The following is a 22,952-nucleotide window of genomic DNA, read 5'->3' on the forward strand; positions in this document are numbered from 1 at the left end:
GAATGCCATTGCTTCATTTACAGCAGATCTAAATGTACCTAGTGAGACTCTGGTCTCTAACTAATCAATGGACACTATTGTAAATGCAAAAGTTAACAAATTTTCAGGGTCTGTATGTGACTTTGAAGATGCTAATAGATATGAACTTTAAATATAGAAATAGGATGTCAGAATGATAAAAGTAGTATGGAGACAGTCTCATTGAGTACCCCATTGCATGATGACATACATATAATCGATATGAAACTAAATACAAAAGGTTTTAACATAGGTCACTTAAATGTACAAGGTATAGTGGGAAAAATAGACCAGATTAAGTTAATGTTGTCTTCCAAGGAAAATAATATACATGTCTTAGGACTAACTGAAACCGAATTAAATGCTCGCCACAACAATGATCTATTTCACTGTCAAGGCTACAATAAACCATTACGCAGGGACAGAGAGACAGCAGGGGGGAAGTCTTGTGGTATACATTAGGGAAGACGTAAATGCAGAAAGACAACTTGACTTGGAGTCGCATGAAATTGAGAGTATCTGGGTGGAAATTTTTCAAAATAATGCAAAGTCATTCCTAGTTGGTTTCATTTATAGTCCACCTTCCTCCAAAGCAATTTGGAATGATAACTTTTTGAAAGAAGTGGAAAGTGTTCTTGCACAGGAGAAAGAAACATATATACTCAGAGATATAAATAAGGACCTTCTCAGTACTCAAATAAGGAACAACTGGATGGAATTTATTGAATTGTTAGGTCTAGACCAGCTGGTAAATGAGCCCACAAGGGTAACAGAAAAATCAAGCACTCTTATTGATCACCTGTATACCAAGCTACCAGACAATGTGGCTTGTGTTAATGTACTGAATGCTGGTCTTAGTGACCACTATCCTACTTTTTTGACAAGAAATGTTAAATGCAAGAAAAATAAGAAAAATACACACAAAACGATCACTTACAGATCGTTCAAAATTTTTACTGAAGAACAATTTCTCAATGACCTATATAAAGTTCCATGGAATATATCCATAATTTGGATGACATAAATGAAGCTCTGAGGGTGTGGACTGACTTATTCCTGGATGTAGTCTCTAAGCATGCACCACTTAAAGTACATTGAGTACAGACTGAAATTCAACCTAATTGGCTTACTACTGAAAGCCTAGATGCCATGAAAACACGAGACCAATTCAAGACTATGGGAAACCATGCACAGTATAAAGTATGGAGAAATAAAATAAAAAGTATGATTAAAAAAGCTATAAAAAAAACTTATCAATCATTGCTTGAAAACAAAAAGAGCAACACAAACTCCATTTGGAAAGTCGTCAGTGAACTCACTGGAGGAACACACATAGATCAGACAAGTAAAATTCACTCACTTCTGGTAAATGACACCATAATCACTGATGACACTTACATTGCAAATGTTTTCAATGATTTTTTTCACCAACATTACCACAAAGTTAAAAGAACCAGTGATAGAAAACAACTTTAATGAACTGAAAAAATTCTGCAGCAGCAAAAATCGCTATTAGGAGGTATGTTTCTCTGTCCCACCAGTATCAAAAAACTTTGTTAAAAAATGTCTCAGGGAACTTGATACCAAGAAAACTACAGGACTTGATCAGATTGGTCCACGACTCATTAAATCTTCTGCCTCTGCTATTGTAGATAGCATAACATTCATAATCAATTTAAGTATTGCAACCTCATCTGTACCCAAAATATGGAAAACTGCAAAAGTAACTCGTCTTCACAAATCTGGTTCAAAGGATGATGCTGATAACTACCAACCAATCTCAATACTACCAAACTTGTCAAAATTGATTGAAAAACATGTCCATGACTCATTCATGTCATATTTAACCAAACACTTGCTGTTACCCTAATCAATCAGGCTTTAGACAGAAACATTCCTGTGAGACTGCCTTGATCTCCCTAACTGATAAATGGCTTCAAGCACTTGACCAAGGTAGAATAATAGGATCTGTATTTGTAGATTTCAGGAAAGCTTTTAACATGGTGGATCATGAAATCCTTTTGAAGAAACTGAAAATCTACCAATGTGATGAAAGAACAATTAGATGGTTTACTTCATACTTAAGAGAACACAACATGTTTACATTAAAAATGTTCTGTCTGACCTGGAACAATTAGATATGGAGTACAACAAGGCTCAATTCTAGGTCCATTACTATTTATTTTATTTATTAATGACCTACCACTTTTACTAAGAGACTCAATATCATCAACAGATCTCTATGCAGATGACACAACGTTGTCAGACATTCAAAACACAAAGCATGAACTCGAAATTTCTTTACAGAATGCCCTAAACAAACTGGAAAACTGGTGCACATGCAATGGCATGGTGGTAAATATGGGTAAAACTAAAATATGACTTATTTCAACATGGCAAAGAAGGACAAATCTTGATAGTGATGAACTATGTCTGACACGGAAGGATACAAATTTGCAAATGGTCTGTCATGATAGACTACTTGGTGTTCTGGTAGATAATAACCTTTCATGGACTGAACATATCAAACATGTCAGTAAAAAAGTCAATTCAAGTTTATGGCTTCTCAGTAGGATAAGACGTTTTCTCCCTGAAAGGCACAGAAAATTATTTTATAACAGTTGCATACAACCCTATTGAGACTACTGTAATACAGTATGTGGTAATTCAGATGATAAAAACATAGCAAAGCTGGCACATCTTCAAAAAAGAGCATTAGGGCTAATATCAGTCCAGAAAGAAAGCAAGGAAAATTTATTTGGTAAGTTAAAAATATTACCTATCAAAGACCGAATCTGTTTGAGAAAGGCCAAATTACTGTACAGGATATCCCTTAATAGTGCTCCTGAATATTTACAATCACTATTCCGGTATAGGCTACCTGGTAATACTCCCCACCTGCGATCCAGGTCTACCAAACAGTATAAAATTCCCAAACCAAATAAAGAGTTATTTAAAAAAAGTTTCCAATACTCTGGAACTCTGCTCTGGAATAGTATTCCAGTTGAGATTAGAAATGCCCACTTGATTTCCCTCTTCCAAACCCCAATATATCCAGTGGCTTCAGAGATGCAGCTAAAATATGAGGGCCTCAAAGTGGATTAGTTCTTAGCTAATTGTGTTACCCTCTTTAAATAAGGTCATTATTATTATTATTATTGTTACACCAGTATGTGGCCTAGAATAGAATTCATGGATTTTTATATAAATAGACTTGAAAGTATTATGTATTTCTATGGATTTTATGACACAAAGATGGACAAAATATAAATTTTCAGTTTCTTTATGATGTATTCCACTTGATAATATAATTGTATTTTACACTGGCTTGCCTGGTTTACACTGGTTTGTCTTCTTTTGATCCTATCCATTAAGTCCATGCAGTTTGGCTTGTTTATTTTGTCGTAGTGCAAATCTGACTCACTGAAAACAAGTCACCCATTCAGAGGGATCTGACTTGCAGAATACACCCTGACTTATAGGAGGGTAAAAGAGAAGAGACATTGGTTTTGTGCAGCACTAAATGGGGAGGTCGACTTAAATTCATGTATATACAGTATCTTGGCATCTGCCAATATTCTGTATTTTTTGTTTATTAAATATTGAAATTTACTTTTTTTTTCTGAATAAATATGTGCAGTTGAGTTTTTGTTGTCTTCAGACTGCTTGATTTCCTGTCATATTCGATTTTATAGTATAGAGCTTCACAGAAATAGGGAAAGTTAAAATAGTTTAACTTTCTCAGAGATCTTATTTAGTACTTCTATATATACCTTTTCACCTCTGTTCATGTCTCAATTTTAGCACATTCATTCCAAAATTCATCAATGCCCTGTTTCGATGCAAGTCTATTACCACGGTGGCTGCAGAACAGGTGAGTTAGATTGTTAATACCTTTTTAAAAAGAAAATGTTGGTTTATTATGACATACAGTGAAGTATTTACTGAAAGAGTAAAGTAGACTCCAATGTAATTTTATGAAAATGGCAATAAATTTGGACATTCTGTAGAGATTACAATATATGTATTATTAGGAGAAGCGAAAACAAAATTCTTCAGCTTTTTCAGTATCCAGTGTCATAATTTTTGGGTTCAGTATCATCTGTCATCAATTTTTGCAGTTTTTATGTGATTTTTTTAAATTTTAAATTTTACATTACATTGCTACATTAGCACATCAACAAAATGCAACCTCTCTTTGCATGAAATATATGTGATAGCAAATTTTGGTGGTATAGGAAAGGCAAAGAGCGCAAGTAGTTAATTACAGCAGGGGATATCAGTCACTGTCTAGTTATGACTAGTGTGGATGTGGCTATTGATGGGACATAAATGTTGTGGAAAACTGAATTCTGTATTTGTACAGTATCCTCTCCTTTTCTGGGATGTTTAAAGCTTCAAAAGGTCCGTTCCCCCCCCCCCCCAAACTCTAAATATCAAGCTCTTAAACTAAAACCAGTCGTTGGTAAAGGTTACCTCGTATAGATTAAATATTGCTTTAAATGGTACTAACCCAGTTTTCTTGTCACCTCTAAGATCTCATATTCATTACAGCACTCTTCTAGAGTAAGTGGTTAGCCATTTAACATCATTTTTTTTCCTACAGGTTTGTTGGTATCCTCCAACTCATAATCGACACTGTGTTTAGATTTGAAAAATATTCTGTAAACTTTGAAGTTATTTTACAAAGTATTTTTTTTTATCAGCTGTTGCTGGATACTCACTCCCTGAAAACCCTTCTACTAGACCTTCCCTCTTTGGGATCCCAGATCATCAGGAAAGCACCTGCCAGGTATAAACTTTTTTTTATCTTCTTTTCAAAGTGTATGTGCAGTGCTTGTATTTGTCTTCCTGTCATTAATCTTTTAAGGGCCAAAAATTGTGATAATAGGTACCAATGCTATTAGCCTTGAAAGTTTTCGTCTTGTGATTAGAAAATTTGACACCACATTTTATCCTTAGCATAAAAATAACACCTGGACACCATTTAAACTTGTAGATCAATGTAGTTGCATGCATCTTTATTCTTTGTCATACTTAATGTAATAAGTACATATCATGAATATCAACTTTTGGCTGAGATTGGAGTTTCTGTATACCCTGAACATGTTAATAATGGGAAAATACCTCACCCAGCTCCGGAATCCAGTGGTATATACTGTATAACAAGAAAACACCTCGCCCAACTCCGGAATCCAGTGGTATATACTGTATAACAAGAAAACACCTCACCCAACTCCGGAATCCAGTGGTATATACTGTATAACAAGAAAACACCTCACCCAACTCCGGAATCCAGTGGTATATACTGTATAAACAAGAAAACACCTCGCCCAACTCCGGAATCCAGTGGTATATACTGTATAACAAGAAAATACCTCACCCAACTCCGGAATCCAGTGGTATATACTGTATAACAAGAAAATACCTCACCCAACTCCGGAATCCAGTGGTATATACTGTATAACAAGAAAATACCTCACCCAACTCCGGAATCCAGTGGTATATACTGTATAACAAGAAAATACCTCGCCCAACTCCGGAATCCAGTGGTATATACTGTATAACAAGAAAACACCTCGCCCAACTCCGGAATCCAGTGGTATATACTGTATAACAAGAAAACACCTCGCCCAACTCCGGAATCCAGTGGTATATACTGTATAACAAGAAAACACCTCGCCCAACTCCGGAATCCAGTGGTATATACTGTATAACAAGAAAACACCTCACCCAACTCCGGAATCCAGTGGTATATACTGTATAACAAGAAAACACCTCACCCAACTCCGGAATCCAGTGGTATATACTGTATAACAAGAAAACACCTCACCCAACTCCGGAATCCAGTGGTATATACTGTATAACAAGAAAACACCTCACCCAACTCCGGAATCCAGTGGTATATACTGTATAACAAGAAAACACCTCACCCAACTCCGGAATCCAGTGGTATATACTGTATAACAAGAAAATACCTCACCCAACTCCGGAATCCAGTGGTATATACTGTATAACAAGAAAATACCTCACCCAACTCCGGAATCCAGTGGTATATACTGTATAACAAGAAAATACCTCACCCAACTCCGGAATCCAGTGGTATATACTGTATAACAAGAAAATACCTCACCCAACTCCAGAATCCAGTGGTATATACTGTATAACAAGAAAACACCTCACCCAGCTCCGGAATCCAGTGGTATATACTGTATAACAAGAAAATACCTCACCCAACTCCGGAATCCAGTGGTATATACTGTATAAACAAGAAAACACCTCACCCAACTCCGGAATCCAGTGGTATATACTGTATAAACAAGAAAACACCTCACCCAACTCCGGAATCCAGTGGTATATACTGTATAAACAAGAAAACACCTCACCCAACTCCGGAATCCAGTGGTATATACTGTATAAACAAGAAAACACCTCACCCAACTCCGGAATCCAGTGGTATATACTGTATAACAAGAAAATACCTCACCCAACTCCGGAATCCAGTGGTATATACTGTATAACAAGAAAATACCTCACCCAACTCCGGAATCCAGTGGTATATACTGTATAAACAAGAAAACACCTCACCCAACTCCGGAATCCAGTGGTATATACTGTATAACAAGAAAACACCTCACCCAACTCCGGAATCCAGTGGTATATACTGTATAACAAGAAAATACCTCACCCAACTCCGGAATCCAGTGGTATATACTGTATAAACAAGAAAACACCTCACCCAACTCCGGAATCCAGTGGTATATACTGTATAACAAGAAAATACCTCACCCAACTCCGGAATCCAGTGGTATATACTGTATAAACAAGAAAACACCTCACCCAACTCCGGAATCCAGTGGTATATACTGTATAACAAGAAAATACCTCACCCAACTCCGGAATCCAGTGGTATATACTGTATAACAAGAAAATACCTCACCCAACTCCGGAATCCAGTGGTATATACTGTATAACAAGAAAATACCTCACCTAACTCCGGAATCCAGTGGTATATACTGTATAAACAAGAAAATACCTCACCCAACTCCGGAATCCAGTGGTATATACTGTATAACAAGAAAACACCTCACCCAACTCCGGAATCCAGTGGTATATACTGTATAACAAGAAAACACCTCACCTAACTCCGGAATCCAGTGGTATATACTGTATAAACAAGAAAATACCTCACCCAACTCCGGAATCCAGTGGTATATACTGTATAACAAGAAAATACCTCACCCAACTCCGGAATCCAGTGGTATATACTGTATAAACAAGAAAACACCTCACCCAACTCCGGAATCCAGTGGTATATACTGTATAAACAAGAAAACACCTCACCCAACTCCGGAATCCAGTGGTATATACTGTATAACAAGAAAACACCTCACCCAACTCCGGAATCCAGTGGTATATACTGTATAACAAGAAAACACCTCACCCAACTCCGGAATCCAGTGGTATATACTGTATAACAAGAAAATACCTTACCCATAACCTCGACTGAGTGCGTGTGTGAGAAGTCTTACCAGTTGTTCAGTGGTTCTTCTTAGCATTTTCCTGGGTTCATCCTCCACCACATATACTGGCTGCCAGGTATCATGTGCTGAAAAAGGACATTAACCCACTTGGGATACTTTTTGTTTATATGTTCATCAGAAACCTCCATAGAAGGTTTGGAATTAATGGGGGAGTGTCGCTCTGTCTTGGCAGCGCACTGTTTGTAGATCCCATGCATGTAAGGGTATATCCTCTAGGCCTGTAAGACCAGGCACATAGGGTATTTATCGGATCTAGATGATCCCTATCACCATCATCTCATGCTGTATGCTGCTGTTGCATCTACCAACCAGCATGTCCAACTATCTATCCAGTCATACCTATTGTCTAGTGCTGCATACTGGCCTACATTTCTGTGGTGCATAGAACCATATGGAGATCAGTTTTGTATGCCCATTTCCCAGCCATCAGTACAGCTGACAGTCAGGCATACCATCCAGCCAGCAACAGAGCTGACCATCCATCAACCTTTCTGACTGTCCATACTAATAAGCCTGGATACCAATTCAGCTGATGAGTAATTTGTTCACAGCATAAGCAGTGGAGGGGTACTATGACACACTTAGGGACAAAAGCAATGTCTCACCCATACATCCAGGAATGAGGTAGAGTTTGATAAGGAAAATATCCACATTGAATGTGGGGATAACCTCAATGACTTGGCATACTCAGATTTCACAATGGAATAGAATTAATTCAGTTTTAAAGTGTTTTTTGAAGACGTATATTGTGTGTTGCTGTCTGTTGAATGCCTAACTGTAAGCCAAGGTGTCAGTAGGCTTGGAAGATGATGAACATTCCTCCTTATGTCAACTGTCACAGTTGGTGAAGATAAGAAAGTGTCAGACCATCTATCAGATAAGATATGTGATCCAGGCATTTCTGTGATATTCTTTGATAAAAGCCAGCTACTAATGACATTATTGGTATGCTGAAATGGAACACATTGAGACATTTACTACTGAGCTTTTAGCAATATAAAACAACATTGTGGTTGTGATTATGTCCTGCTGTTTTTCTAAGATGGATAAGAATATTTTCTATGCCATCTCTTAGTTCATGCATAACATAGTGGCATTTACTTCCATGTTAGACCAAGCATATCTATACATTTTTTGGACTTGCCAGAAAAAACAGGCAGTGATGATACATGTCAGTCTATTGCCATTATTACCAAGGTCATCAACAGGGCTGTGGACCATTATATGGCCAATATCCCCAGTCTCAGATTTGAGAAATTTTGTCATCATTCAAGCCACTTTATTCCTTGAAACTCCATGCTACACCCTTATGGTTGCCATTACTAGTGGGTGACAGAATGTAGGTTGTTGCTGTTGTTATGGGGTTTAACGCCATTTCTCAGCACATGATAGGCTATGCATGGCGGCCAGTATTAATGGTGGAGGAAGAACCCACGAAAACCCCGGAAAGAACCACCGACCCACGAGAAGCTACTGGCAAGCTTTCTCACATACCCACATTGGCCGAATGCTAGACTTGAACCCACGCAGACAGGTGATATGGCAGTGATCAGTAATGGAGAGTGCTTTAGAATGTAGGTACTGCTGAGGTTGGCATCACTGGAATTGCTTATCCAACTTCCTTTGTCATCTATGCTGGCATTTATGCAGATTCAGTCTTAACCTCAATGTGGAGATGATCATCTGCAATCAGTCTCAACCTCAACATGAAGATGATCATCAGCAATCAGTCTCAGCCTCAATGTGGAGATGATCATCTGCAGTCAGTCTCAACCTCAGCATGAAGATGATCATCAGCAATCAGTCTCAGCCTCAATGTGGAGATGATCATCAGCAATCAGTCTCAGCCTCAATGTGGGAATGATCATCAGCAATCATTCTCAACCTCAACATGAAGATGATCATCAGCAATCAGTCCCAACTACAATGTGGAGATGATCATCTGCAATCAGTCTCAACCTCAACATTAAGATGATCATCAGCAATCATTCTCAACCTCAATGTAGAGATGAACATCTGCAATCAGTCTCAACCTCAATGTGGAGATGATCATCAGCAGCAGTCTCAACCTCAACATGAAGATGATCATCTGCAATCAGTCTCAACCTGAATGTGGAGATGATCATCTTCATTCAGTCTCAACCTCAGCATGAAGATGATTATCAGAAATCAGTCTCAACCACATTGTGGAGATGAACATCATTGAAATGATGAGGCCAAATACTGCCCAACAACAGCAGCTTCGACCAAACTTAAGGCATCTACAGAATTCCTCAATCCATGAAGCAGTTTGATAAAATGGATAAAAAAACAAAGTTTCTCTTTCTCTATGCCTCTCAACAACTTGCCTCCCTGATCACCTGCATGCGGCCTACCACTTAGTACAAGACTACTTCATTGTCAACATTATTGGATCAGATTAGTTTTGAAAATGAATGGTGAGCAAAGTTGTTTCAGAGGAGACTTTATATTTCTCTCTTTTGTCTGCCGCTTTCATGACAGCTGTAACATCAGATTTAGAGATATCCAAAAGTTTGCAGGAGATTTGGTCATTAATCTACAAGCAGACACTAGTGAAAATTTGCAAAATGAATTCTCCATGGTTTTATTTCAGGCTTTATCATGTACCAAAGCCAGTGGAAAACTTTGGCCAGTTAAAGGCCTTAGCTAGCTCAACAAATACATTACTGCATTGAAGTTCACGATGGAAATGTTCAATCAGAATGAAGGAATGGATTTGCTGTAAGCCTAGACCTAACTGATACATATTTTCACATGGCAAGATAGTTAGGTTTTCTTACCAAAGAAAAATAAATATATCAATATCTTGCACTCCCACTTTTCTCAGTATCAGTCTATTGGCATTCTTAAAAATCATGAACTGCATCATCACTCTGTTCCAGTTGATTTTGCCCACTGTGGTTTATCTGGATGACATCCTGCTAAAACACACGACAAGTTCGATTTTGGTAAAATGAAGTTATGAGCTTTTATTCCATTTGAGTCATCTGGGCCTTTTTAGTGAAGTGGGAGAAGTGAAATCTCAACCCATTTCAGCATTTTTGTCTAGCAGGGCATGGGGTCTTGACCAGTCTCAGTCTCGTATCACACTTTCATATGCATGGTGCAGATTTTCAAACTCATGGAGTTCATTTCCAACAAGGAGTGGATTTCAATGTTAGTTTCTTTGCAACTCCTGAGTTTGTTTAGTGCAGCAGTAGATTTAATTCCTTTTCATGCAACATTCGTGCAGTGGCCCTGCTGGACTGTAGCAGCTGTTTTCCCGTCTGCACGATCAGTGACCAAAGTAGGATTATTCCCGCAGTGATGCAATAAACATTGACAAATGGCAGGATTTTCGCTGGAAAAGCGCTAAGTGGAAGTTACTGTATGTATCGATGCCAGTTCTTATGGTTGAGGAGCCCACTTAATGCCATGCTTAGCCTTGGTAAGCATGGTCTGGAGGAGCCAGCATTTGTTTGTTTCTGGAAGGAAAGTGATCCTTGACATGTCAGACAACACTGTGATGGTGACCCTCAAAAGAGGGGGAGGGCTTGTTTTGGAAGTTTCTGTGCTGGTGCTTCCAGTTAAAGATAATCAGCCAGATCAGACACATTCCCAGCAGACTCAATGTCCTTCTTGACTTCCCGTCAAGGTTCAACTAGACCTTCATACATAGTCCATTCATCAGTCAGTCTTCCATCTTTTTTATGTGCTTTTCAGGGCATCCGATGGTAGACCATTTGATTACAATATGGAATCACAATATGCCAAATTCTCAGTGGTTCTGATGAGGCAGTGAGCTTGTAGCTAAAACTAGCTTCAATCAGTATGTTAAAAGAAGCAACAGTGTAAGACACTGTCCATGCTCCAAAGCATTATTTGAAGTGCACAGAAATGCCATGGTGTATGACATCTATCTTCTCATGACGGCTGGAAATAGGATATAAGCGTATCATTGTGGCTGAAATGGATTTTGTGTTTTGTGGGTTTAATGCCGTATTTCAGCACATGATAGGATATACGTGGCAGCCAGTATATTTGATGGAGGAATAACCTTGAAAAACCCTGGTAATAAATGCCGACTATCAGAAAGCTACTGGCAAGCTTTCTCACATACCCATGTTGACTGAGCCAAGAATTGAACCCATGTGGACAGAGGAGAGATGTCACTCATCTGTAAAGGTGAGTGTCTTAGACCACTCAGCCACCTCATACCCCCCACTAAAATAGGTACTCTGACGTCTCACAAGATCAGATATGACTCATCCAGATTTCAGCTTGAGGTCAGCATGCTATCTTCAAGCCTAACATTTGAATGCACAATTTCGTCATGAGACATAAGCTGTTGTCATGCATGCTGATCAAAACAATTTAGTTTTTATTGCTAGCTTCAGTAATAAGAATTGGATCTGGTGGGTCAGTATATTTGATCCAGATGACCAACAGGCCCAGTTGATTTCATCAGTTTCCTCATTAGGTGTGTGGTTTATCATTTTTGCTAGATTCACCCCAGAAATTATATCATTAATTCATTATTTTCTTCCAATTTGGGTATGGTTATCATGGGCTATGGGACCATTAGTTTTTGCTGTTTCTATACCAGGAGAGCGAGTTATCCTTCTTAGAGGAAATCCAGCCTTTATTCTCTCAAACATTATCTGTAGTAGATATATGATGTATGCATTTTCTCCTATTGATCGGGGGATGTATTCCGAAAAAGTAAATCTTATAGTAAACTGTGTTTCTCAGAGAATACTTACCCAATAAAATCAAACTCTCCCTCGATAACTCCTGCACAATGGTGTCCAGAAAAACAGACTGCAATTTAAGTGAGGGCATGAATCACAGAGGCCCCTCCGGAAATTTCAGGAGGGGATGCATGTACGAGAAGAAGGGAGGGGTTAGAGTGTTGTTCCGTATATTGATTATAATTGATCATCACTTGGTTCAGTGAACCAATAAGTTAATAGATTGTGAAACTCCATAATCAGTTGTGTGTAAAGAGAGACTACTCTTTAGTTGGGGGCCCCGAGTGGCCAAGTGGTCTAAAGTGCTCACCATTCCGGATCACTGACATCTCACCTCTGTCTGCGTGGGTTCGAGTCCAAGGCTCAGCTAGCGTGGGTACGTGGGAAAGCCTGCCAGTAGCTTCTCGTGGGTTTGTGGTTCTTCCCTGGGTTTTCCAGGGTTCTTCCTCCACCAGTTATACTGGCCGCCATGTATAGCCTATTTTGTGTTGAAAAATGGTGTTAAACCCTAGATCAGCAACAACTGTTTAATTCCATGATAATCAGTTGTGCAAAGAGACACTTGTTTTTAGGTGCTGTTGTTGTTGTTCTAGGGTTTAACGCCATTTTTCAGCACAAGATAGGCTATACATGGCGGCCAGTATAACTGGTGGAGGAAGAACCCAGGAAAACCCAGGGAAGAACCACCGACCCAGTTTTTAGGTGCATGCAAAACACAAAGGTTATTAAAATACTTGTGCAAATGGTAAGCTAAATAAGGCTTCCAATCCACAAAAATTATTGATCTGAATTATTTATTCCTTTCACAATTTAAAATTATAAAATCATATCATATTCTGTAGGTGCAAACTTTAATAATTAGGAACATATAGTCATGATTACATGATTAAGCTGTTAAATTTTGAGTTAATAAATTTAGACAAATTTTGATGATTTGTGACAGTTTAAATGGACAATCCTTTGAAGTATTTGTAAATGATGACAAACAAGCAAACCATGTCATTCCACACTTTAAATTACATCACATATAAATGAAAGGATTTGGGGGGAATTGCAATGGTATTTCGGTTACATAAGACTGATCAGCCATAAAAAGTTGCTTTCATTTAACAAAGTTGTATAACAAACATAACACAACACAATTGAAAGAAAATGTAATGTTTTTATAAGGTTAAAGTATACATGTCATTAAAATAGATTGCTCCTATACGTTTATTAACATTTAGAACTCTTGAACAAAGATATAGGTAACTGTATAACAAACAAAAATAAAAATTTCCTCATAGTAACCGGTTATAATGAATTATCAGTTGGTTTATTGCAGCTGGTTTAGTGGAACCGACTGTCGATTATGAAATTCTGACCGATTTCCATCACTAGTGTTAAATGGTAGCCACATAACAATGGTAATGGAAAGAAAAATATACGAGTTTCATCACTTTGTCAATATGGTATATAAACAGAAAAAAACCCAATTTCTTCCTCTTTTAAAGAGGGCTTGAATCATGAGATTGCACGTTTCCTTAATGTTAATGGTATTAGGTATGAATTCTCAGAAAACAATTTACAAAAAAATGTGCATCTCACAAGAACAATTTAAATTTACTACTTGTCATACAGCTATTTTACCTTTTCAGTTATACGAAGATTGTGATAAAAGGAATGACTAAGGCAGAGATGATTCTAAAGGTAATATTTAATTTCAGTGTTTTGGTGTATGTGACCTTCATTGTTTGATTATGGAAGTCATATTTGTGCTAGAATATTAACTTAGGTGACCATACAGTATTTTAATTTTTAAAAAAAGTCTTTCCATGTTTTAAGCAAAGGGTCATGACAATGTAGTTAATTAATGTTTAGTGATGCAGCATGGGTGATATTTAATGATATACCTCTGCTAAAAAATTCCAATAGCCTGATGCCCTGGGCCCCATTTAGAGTGGGCCCGCCCGGTATTCTAAGTGAGGTGCCCATCGGGCCCATAAAAAAAAATCCAGTTTGCCAGAGGAAACTTTGATTACGCTGATAAAATGTGTAAATATATTTTCAAGATGTTGACATGCATGCCATAACACAGTGCAATCTAAACAAGATCACCACTCTCCTACGTGAAATTGAGATCTAATTTTAGTCAAATTAAATCATGGTATGTCATACTAAAAATGTGATTTTGTACTCCCAAACCCCCTGATACTTTCGTGTTTCAAGAAACAAATAATTTTCAGTAATCTTCAAAAATAGAAAGAAAAAATCCCACCACTTTCAGTATATGCTCGTGACATGTTGAATTTACGAACAGTAAACAGTCATGACTGGAGCTGATGTATAACTATCCCTTGGGCAGTTTAAATAGTGACAATTAAAGGCAAAGAGGTCAGGTATAAACCACCATTTCACATGATACTTAATTGGCTGACAATAGCTAGTGAGCTGTGTTTGAAGGCTGCAGTGGGTGAGCTCATTGTGCTAGGTAGGGTCAGGAAGTGGAACAACTCATTTAGGTAAATCAAAGATGCGTGTACAAGAACAAAAGTTGTTACATACCATTGCCATGAGTGAGAATGTTTAAGCCATATGTATTATGTATTTAACAAATTTGCAAACACTGGCAGTGTTACTCAAGTTTGAACACCAGGACTGTTGAGTCTGTAGTGAGTGTAGTGATGAACACTAATGACAGATGCATTACCTTCAAACCCATTTGAACCCTATTGATTAATATTCGAATTGTGGCTATTGCAACATTGTGTGACATTATTAAAATAGGGGAAATTTTGGGCATGTGGAAATTGGAGTCCTGCCTTTTGAATTTCAATCAGGGCTTGCGAGTTTATTTAAGTCACCAGCCCGGGGTCAGTGTCTCAAAACATTTTTCTTTGATCACTGAATACACTTTTTATTATCTCTCATTTTATAACATTTCCATCAAACTTGTATGAAAATGCTGTAAGGTTTTGATGAAGTCTGTATAATTTTCTTCCCATACAGTTGTAAGCAAGCTTATTTGAAAAGACTAATGTCTGAACCACATGCTTAGTTTGCATCTTTTATTTATGATATGATTGCTGTAAGCTTTCACTCTAATGAGTCTCCATCAGTGTGAAAGATTTTATTGAATGTCATTGAAAAGAATTTTGTTGAAGAAATAATGATCATATTTTTAAAACTTTACTGCATTTGAAAATACAGGATAGAATAAGTGATGATGCTGTATATGGCAAATTTCGATGTTTGTTTTATGATTACCATATAAAATGTTCCAGCCAATGAAACTTTGTGGATTTGTTGTTTTACGCTGTTAAATCAGCAAAATATTTTGCACAAGAGAAATGTTGATACACTTAATTTTGTGCGTTTTTTTTTTTCATTGTCACCAATACATGTCAGTTTTATAACTGGTAACCTGATACATTTTCAGGTAGTGATGTCCCCTCATGAGCCACCACAGGGATATGTAGACAACTTTATACGTCTCTTACATGATTCTGATATTGGGGAGTTCCAAAAAGTATTGGAAATGAAGGTAACCGGTGTTGAGCAATTTAATGACATAAAGAGTGGATTTCATGAAATTATTGGATGTTTGTGAATGAAACAGTTGCATTTCTTAACATACAAATACTGTAACTATTTACTAGTTCAGTTTAAAAAAAAATTTTGTCCAGTGAATTTGAGTTTTAGAACAAAATCTGCATTATTCATTTGTATTATGTGCCACTGCAAATCATGGCAGTGTTACAAAATATTTATTTATGACTGTCCCACTGAAACTAAAAGTTAATAGTTGAAAGGGTATAGTAAGAATCTAAATTGATCATTATTCTTCCATTTTAGTTTCCTGTACTGTATGATTTTAAAGGCATTTTTTTGTGTGTTTAGGGACTGAAGAAAAGTGAGATTAGCTCTTTACTGGAAATGTATCGAGCCAGAATTCCAGTGTCCATGGCATTAGGAAAGCATACTGAGGGATCAAAAGAAACCATGGTTCATAGCATGACTAGTCCAGAACCAGAGTCAAGTCGAATACGCAAGCTGGAAAAATTAATCAAGAAAAGACTTTAGTTCTTATGTAAAATAATTTGCTCCAATCTTCGCATGCCTACCTAAATCCAGCATTGTCTTGGAAATATCTCCAGAGCTGCCTGTGTTGTGAAAATAAATGGACCAGTGGCACAGTGCTCTCAAAATGGGGAGTCAAGCAAATCAAAGAAAGACCCAGTTTTAAAGTGAAATAGTTCATGTCCTGGAAGCAGCTTATCTTCACTGCTGAGAGCTATGTTCTACAGGTTATTATGTGTAATAAATAGGGAATAAATACAATAGATCTATACTGGTTACAATATATTGTCAACTTTTTTCCACATGCTATTTCATTTTGTGGAGTTTGCAAGTAAATCACATGTACAAAAATTAAGAAGTTGCAGTATGCATATTTAGGACGTTATTCCAAATGGTTATGGTAACAGATCCAATAATAAAACACCGATATTTTTTGTTTGGTCTTAACTGCTGTCAGTCAAGGGGATTGTGAAATATGTGCAAATGAAAAACTGTAACCAAAACCTTAATACTGGCAGAAAGGAGCTTGCTATGTCCTGCATTCCCACTAATGTTCACTAAATGAACTACTTAAGAGTTGCAATGTTTTTTTGTTTTGTTGGGAATGCTGTGCTATGATGAAAACTGCTTAATTATATTTCATGTCTCGTAAAGTGTTGCTTTTCACCTGTTTTATAGGTGGTGGTTTGGTGTACAGGCAAATAAGTTTTGGTTTTAAAAAGTCAGATAATTATTGCCAAAAGACTTATCATCAGTTACTCACCAATGTGCAATACACATGTAAATATTTCAATGCAGTCCTGGTAATTTTGTAAAGTATCGGTAAAGTGATAGTAAACAATTAATCAATGTAAAAATTTCACCATGCAATTAAATAAACTTTTGAAGACTATTCTTGTGATATTGTGAAGGGAAAATGTTTGTTTACATAAATATGTTCCAAGCTTGTGCCATTATTAGCCATCCTGTCATTCACAATAATGTATATACATGTAATGTCCATTCATTTAGTTTTCATATCTGTCCAGGTTACTATGAGCAGGTTCAGTTTTTTTATTATTCGTGGACATAATTATGCACAAGAACGTTTAAAGGTGCTGCATAATTTTGTTGCTGCTTTTCCTTAGTTTACAAACACTGCAGAAGAATTATCACACAGATGTTTCTTTTAAATTTGGTCAAATTCTGCAGAATATTTTTTGAGAAGTTATTTAAAGTTTTTTTTATACTCTTCTTATTGTATCAAGCGTCCATATTTTATGGTGGATTGGCATCATTTGTATAAACTTGAAATGACACTAAACCGCACACGGTGGTGGAGGGGGTTGTCACCATTTTTTAGTACACACGACTATACATAACAGCCAGTATATCTGGTGGGGAAAAACCACTGACCCTCAAAACACTACTAGCAAGCTTTCTGAATACCCATGCTGGCAGAGACAAACTGGATGAGCCTAAAATTGACAGGTTCCTTCCTTACCACACGTGCAAGCCATCTACAAAGTTTGGTAACTGTATATGGGAGACATCCAAAGTTGTTGTGCAGAAATCAAATTATTGACAGATGGACAGACATCTTATAATACATTCTGCCTTATGGCAGGTGTTAGCAATCACCTAAGCTGCCCAAAAGTAAAATCAAGTCATTTATGTTCAGTATGCACACAGACATCTTCAAGCTTTATGGTCTCTGTGTACTTTTACAAAATTCACCAAGAAAGGTCCCCTGTCAAAAACCTTGAACAATTGTTCAAATGGCAGAAATTTAATTCTGGTCATCCATATGTTAATAGAAACTTTATAGATTCCCTCTTGAACTTCTTTCAGTGTAAAAACTATATTAACAGCATGCAAAAACCTTGCCATCCTTTTCTGCGATACTAGTCATCAGCATATAATAAACTAGTTAAATGCAAAACTGATTCAATGTTTAGAGGATTGATTAACAATATAAATCTGGGGGCATATAAATACAGAAAACAAAACTGTGCTGCTAGATGTTTCATTTATTACAAACTATTATGTTTCGTCAGGAATAAATGCTCCATTAAGATTCATGGAGATACATTTTGACAAATTGTCTAATATACATACACCGATTCATACATATACATCTTGAAAACGTGTCTAATATGCATACAACGATTCAAACATATACATCTTGACAACTTGTCTAATGTGCATACCAAGATTCATATGTCTTGACAACTTGTAACTATCCATACCAAGATTCACACACATCAAGACAACTTGTCTAAAATGCATACCTGGATTCATATACATCTTGACAACTTGTATAATGTCCATACCAAGATTCATACGTGTCTTGACAACTTGTTTACTGTCCATACCAAGATTCACACACATCTAGACAACTTGTCTAATATCTATACCAAGATTCATACACATCTTGACAACTGGTACAATATGCATACTAAGATTCATGGAGATAACATTTTGACAACTTGTCTAATATGCATGCCACAATTTGTGCATATACATCTTGACAACTTGTCTAGTATGCATACTAGGATTCATACATTTACATCTTGACAACTATTATGCATACCATGACTCATACATGTACATTTTGACAACTTGTCTAGTAATCATACCAAGATTCATACACACCTTGACAACTTGAGACTTTTTCTCAAATTTCATCAAATTCTGTTAAGCAGTTTTTGAGAAGACATCATTTAAAGGGTTTGTCCTGTTTTTGACAACAGCTACATTTGAGAGCAGTGTTATTTTGTGCAAATTCTAAAGCCTGTCATGCAAAGATGTTCTGTACCAAATGTGCTCCATGGGTTTTTCCAGATGAAGTTTGAAGTAGCAATTGTTGACAGACACCTGACAGTTGCAGGCCCTTAACAAAACTCACTTGGTTTTCAGCCAGGTGAACTAAAATGATTAAATGAATTTAACCAGATCCATTTTATCTGACAGTCTGGCTTATCTAATATTTTAAATAATCAAACATGCTCAACTGTACCAATTCTACTGGATGATTGCGATATTTCTGCTTATCTTGGTAATCCGGACATTATTAACAATGAAAGTAAACATGTTTTTGAATTGCTGATCTAAGTGATCTGTTGGATTAAACTTAACGGATATTCCACTCGTAGTACAGTTAATAATGAATACATTTTGAATTGTGTTATTAGATAACTTTCAAGTTTATTTTAAGCATTGACAGTGCATGCTCACCACTTTACCTATTTCATGGTCGAGTGGTCCCAAACTCGTACAGCAGTCAAAACAAACTTTTAACTGTTAGGTCATGTTGTGTTAGTTAATCAATATCTGGATAAGCAATAGATGTTGTTGGCCATGGCCTTCATGTTGGGTCTGACTCCAACCTTTTCTTAGGTAAATTGGCACTGTGCATATTGCGTTGAATAGCAAATACCATGATTGAGTACCCTTAATTTAAAAAAAACTTCAACACTTTGTTAATCTGTGAAAAATAAAATCCACGTCATGATATCATGTTCATGAAATAATATCCAACACAGATGAATACATGCAAAGTAAAATGATAAGCAAATCTGAACATAATGGAACTATATAAAACAGGACTTCCCACTGACCACTTCATTCAGAATAAAAAGATTAGAAAATATATAATGTACAGTTTCACCAACTACATATGCCACAAAAAAAAAGAAGAATCATAAAAAGTATAATAAAAATTCCGTAACGGTATATTGTTTTTTCCCTAACTGTGTGTGTGATATGGATTTTTAATGCAGATTTAACAGCTTTTAAGTCATCACAATGACTGCAGTGTGGCAGATTATAGTGATATCTAGCAATGGAGCATCATGCCTTAGACATGTAGTATCGTGTCACCCAATCACATTATCCCAACAGCAGTCCTAAGACTCAACTCCTAATGCTGAGCACCTTGAGAGGTAGCATTCAGTTCCATTTTTTTCCTAATTGGTCCAGTTATTAACAGATTAAAATGAAAAAGATCTATCCATCCTCAGAGCTAAAACTAAATAAGATAAACTGTTTTGCTTACCAATTTATCTAGTGATCACCTATTTTAACTGTAATGCACCCAAAAAGAAACACTGATCCAGATTTTCCATTCTGCATCACAAAATACAATAATTCAAGCACTAATATAACTCACAGTTCTTTAACTTGCTTCCCTGTATATTATTTCTCCCTAATGTGTTGAGCATCTCAAAAGGATTCATCTTGAAGGTGTTGAGTATTCCTCAAAGGGATTCATCATGAAGGTGATGAGTATTCCTCAAAGGGATTCATCATGAAGGTGATGAGTATTCCTGAAAGGGATTCATCATGAAGGTGATGAGTATTCCTCAAAGGGATTCATCATGAAGGTGTTGAGTATTCCTCAAAGGGATTCATCATGAAGGTGTTGAGTATTCCTCAAAGGGATTCATCATGAAGGTGTTGAGTATTCCTCAAAGGGATTCATCATGAAGGTGTTGAGTATTCCTCAAAGTGATTCATCATGAAGGTGATGAGTATTCCTCAAAGGGATTCATCATGAAGGTGTTGAGTATTCCTCAAAGGGATTCATCATGAAGGTGATGAGTATTCCTCAAAGGGATTCATCATGAAGGTGTTGAATATTCCTCAAAGGGATTCATTATGGTGGATTTAAATTTGTAAGCTTTTACCTTCAGTCATAAGTGTTCTGGTAGACAAACACAATTTACATAGTACAACAAATTTTGATTCATGATTTAGCTAAAGGGCATTTAATACAACCATTAAATTGTAACTACAAATGAAGGATTTAGAACCAGTACAAGGAAACAAAATCACTTAAAATTATCATCCAAAGAAACTTGAAAAAACACTTGTTACTAAAGCAGGAGTTTGTAAAGAATTTTTCACAAAAATATTAAAAGAAATTGAGATTTAAAAATTAAAGTTTTAAACCTTACACACATAAAATCATGGCCTTGTGTAAAAATCCTTTCAACCTAATTAAATGTGCTTATTTGTGTAAGGCTTCTGATATTTATAAAGACCAAACCAATAAATGGTTTGACCGTAACAAAGAATCAGTAGGTATACTGTTTGAGAAAGCACATGTATTAAAAAAAGAATGAATTATAAGACAAAAAGTCCAAAATAAGACAGAAAAAATATCCAAAATCGATGGATCCTTTTAACTAAAATGAGCACACTGATTCAAACAAGTTTTTCAACTGGATAATAAAGTAATGTTCAAAGCAACTGTGCTTTAAACTTGTTTTAAATCAAATTGTGTATGGTGACCTGCAAAGAATTGTTTTCATTAAATTGTTTAGGTAGAGTAGGAGACCATCACAAACATCCACACTTGTAATAATCTATAACATTGCGACTTTTGACCGTAACCCTCTAGTACAGCCAGATCTTAAACCTTTAACTGTCCTGTACTTATCCTCATCAAAATTACACTAAAAATATAATAACAATTGCTCACTTGGTGTTAGGTTACAAACTTGGATCTCATCTTCTCGTTCCACCCACCCCCTTCTCTGAATCGTGTTCTGATTGAAATGTCACACCAAATATGATAACTCTTTCCACTGGGTATCTATGGAGTTCAGATTACCAATGCATCTATGATCAAGGTTTAATGGCACATAAGGACATTCCTGGCTATATAGTGCTGAATAAGTTATGGTATCCTCCAAAAAATATAAAATAATCAAGACAAAAAAGGTTCAAATCATTAAAATATGAATTCAAATTTTCATATAAAAAAAATAATGTTTTAAAAAGAATTGAAGAAACATGAAATGCATCCATGGCAAAAAGAGTCAACTCCTAAAACAAGCGTTAGGGCATTGGGCCTTTTTACATCCCTGGACCCACAATAAGATCAGACTAAATGGAAAACTGACAAATGGATGAGTTGGAAACAAGGACAGGCAACTTGCACAAAGAGGAATAAAACTGACAACAATATATACACCAAACTGTAAATATATCAAGTGTCCAACATTTACATCCAGTGCTATGCTGTCCTGTGGTGATGTCCTCCATACCACTAGTGTAATATTATCTCCTGGTGTGTGATATTTTTTGTCGTGATGCCCTCCATACTGCATGTGTAATATCTGTTGGTGCATGATGTATTCTGATGATGCCTTCCATACTACTGGTGTAATATTATCTGTTGGTGCATGCTGTATTCTCGTGATGTCCTCCATACTAATGGTGACTATTGGCGTAATATTATCTGTTGGTGTATGCTGTATTCTCGTGATGTCCTCCATACTAATGGTGACTATTTGTGTAATATTATCTGTTGGTGTATGCTGTATTCTCGTGATGTCCTCCATACTACTGGTGTAATATTATCTGTTGGTGTATGCTGTATTCTCGTGATGTCCTCCATACTATTGGTGACTATTGGTGTAATATTATCTGTTGGTGTATGCTGTATTCTCGTGATGTCCTCCATACTAATGGTGACTATTTGTGTAATATTATCTGTTGGTGTATGCTGTATTCTCGTGATGTCCTCCATACTATTGGTGACTACTGGTGTAATATTATCTGTTGGTGTATGCTGTATTCTCGTGATGTCCTC

The 22,952-nt window shown here is 36.6% G+C and overlaps 1 protein-coding gene across 1 annotated transcript in view; it reads left to right on the top strand.

Moving 5' to 3' along the window:
• The window catches only part of LOC149775136 (vacuolar protein sorting-associated protein 53 homolog), a 54,888-nt gene extending 37,624 nt beyond the window's left edge, over nt 1–17,264 (top strand). Inside the window, exons 16-20 of the mRNA XM_089943017.1 lie at nt 3,823–3,892; nt 4,725–4,810; nt 13,951–14,002; nt 15,732–15,836; nt 16,193–17,264. Coding sequence (XP_089799143.1) covers nt 3,823–3,892; nt 4,725–4,810; nt 13,951–14,002; nt 15,732–15,836; nt 16,193–16,375 — 496 coding nt within the window. The 3' untranslated portion in view covers nt 16,376–17,264. The remainder of the gene's footprint in view (nt 1–3,822; nt 3,893–4,724; nt 4,811–13,950; nt 14,003–15,731; nt 15,837–16,192) is intronic.
• Nucleotides 17,265–22,952: the final 5,688 nt, after the last annotated feature.

This window comes from Sinohyriopsis cumingii, chromosome 19 (assembly GCF_028554795.1).
Source record: "Sinohyriopsis cumingii isolate HCF-2022 chromosome 19, ASM2855479v2, whole genome shotgun sequence".
In the NCBI taxonomy this organism is placed as follows: Eukaryota; Metazoa; Mollusca; class Bivalvia; order Unionida; family Unionidae; genus Sinohyriopsis; species Sinohyriopsis cumingii.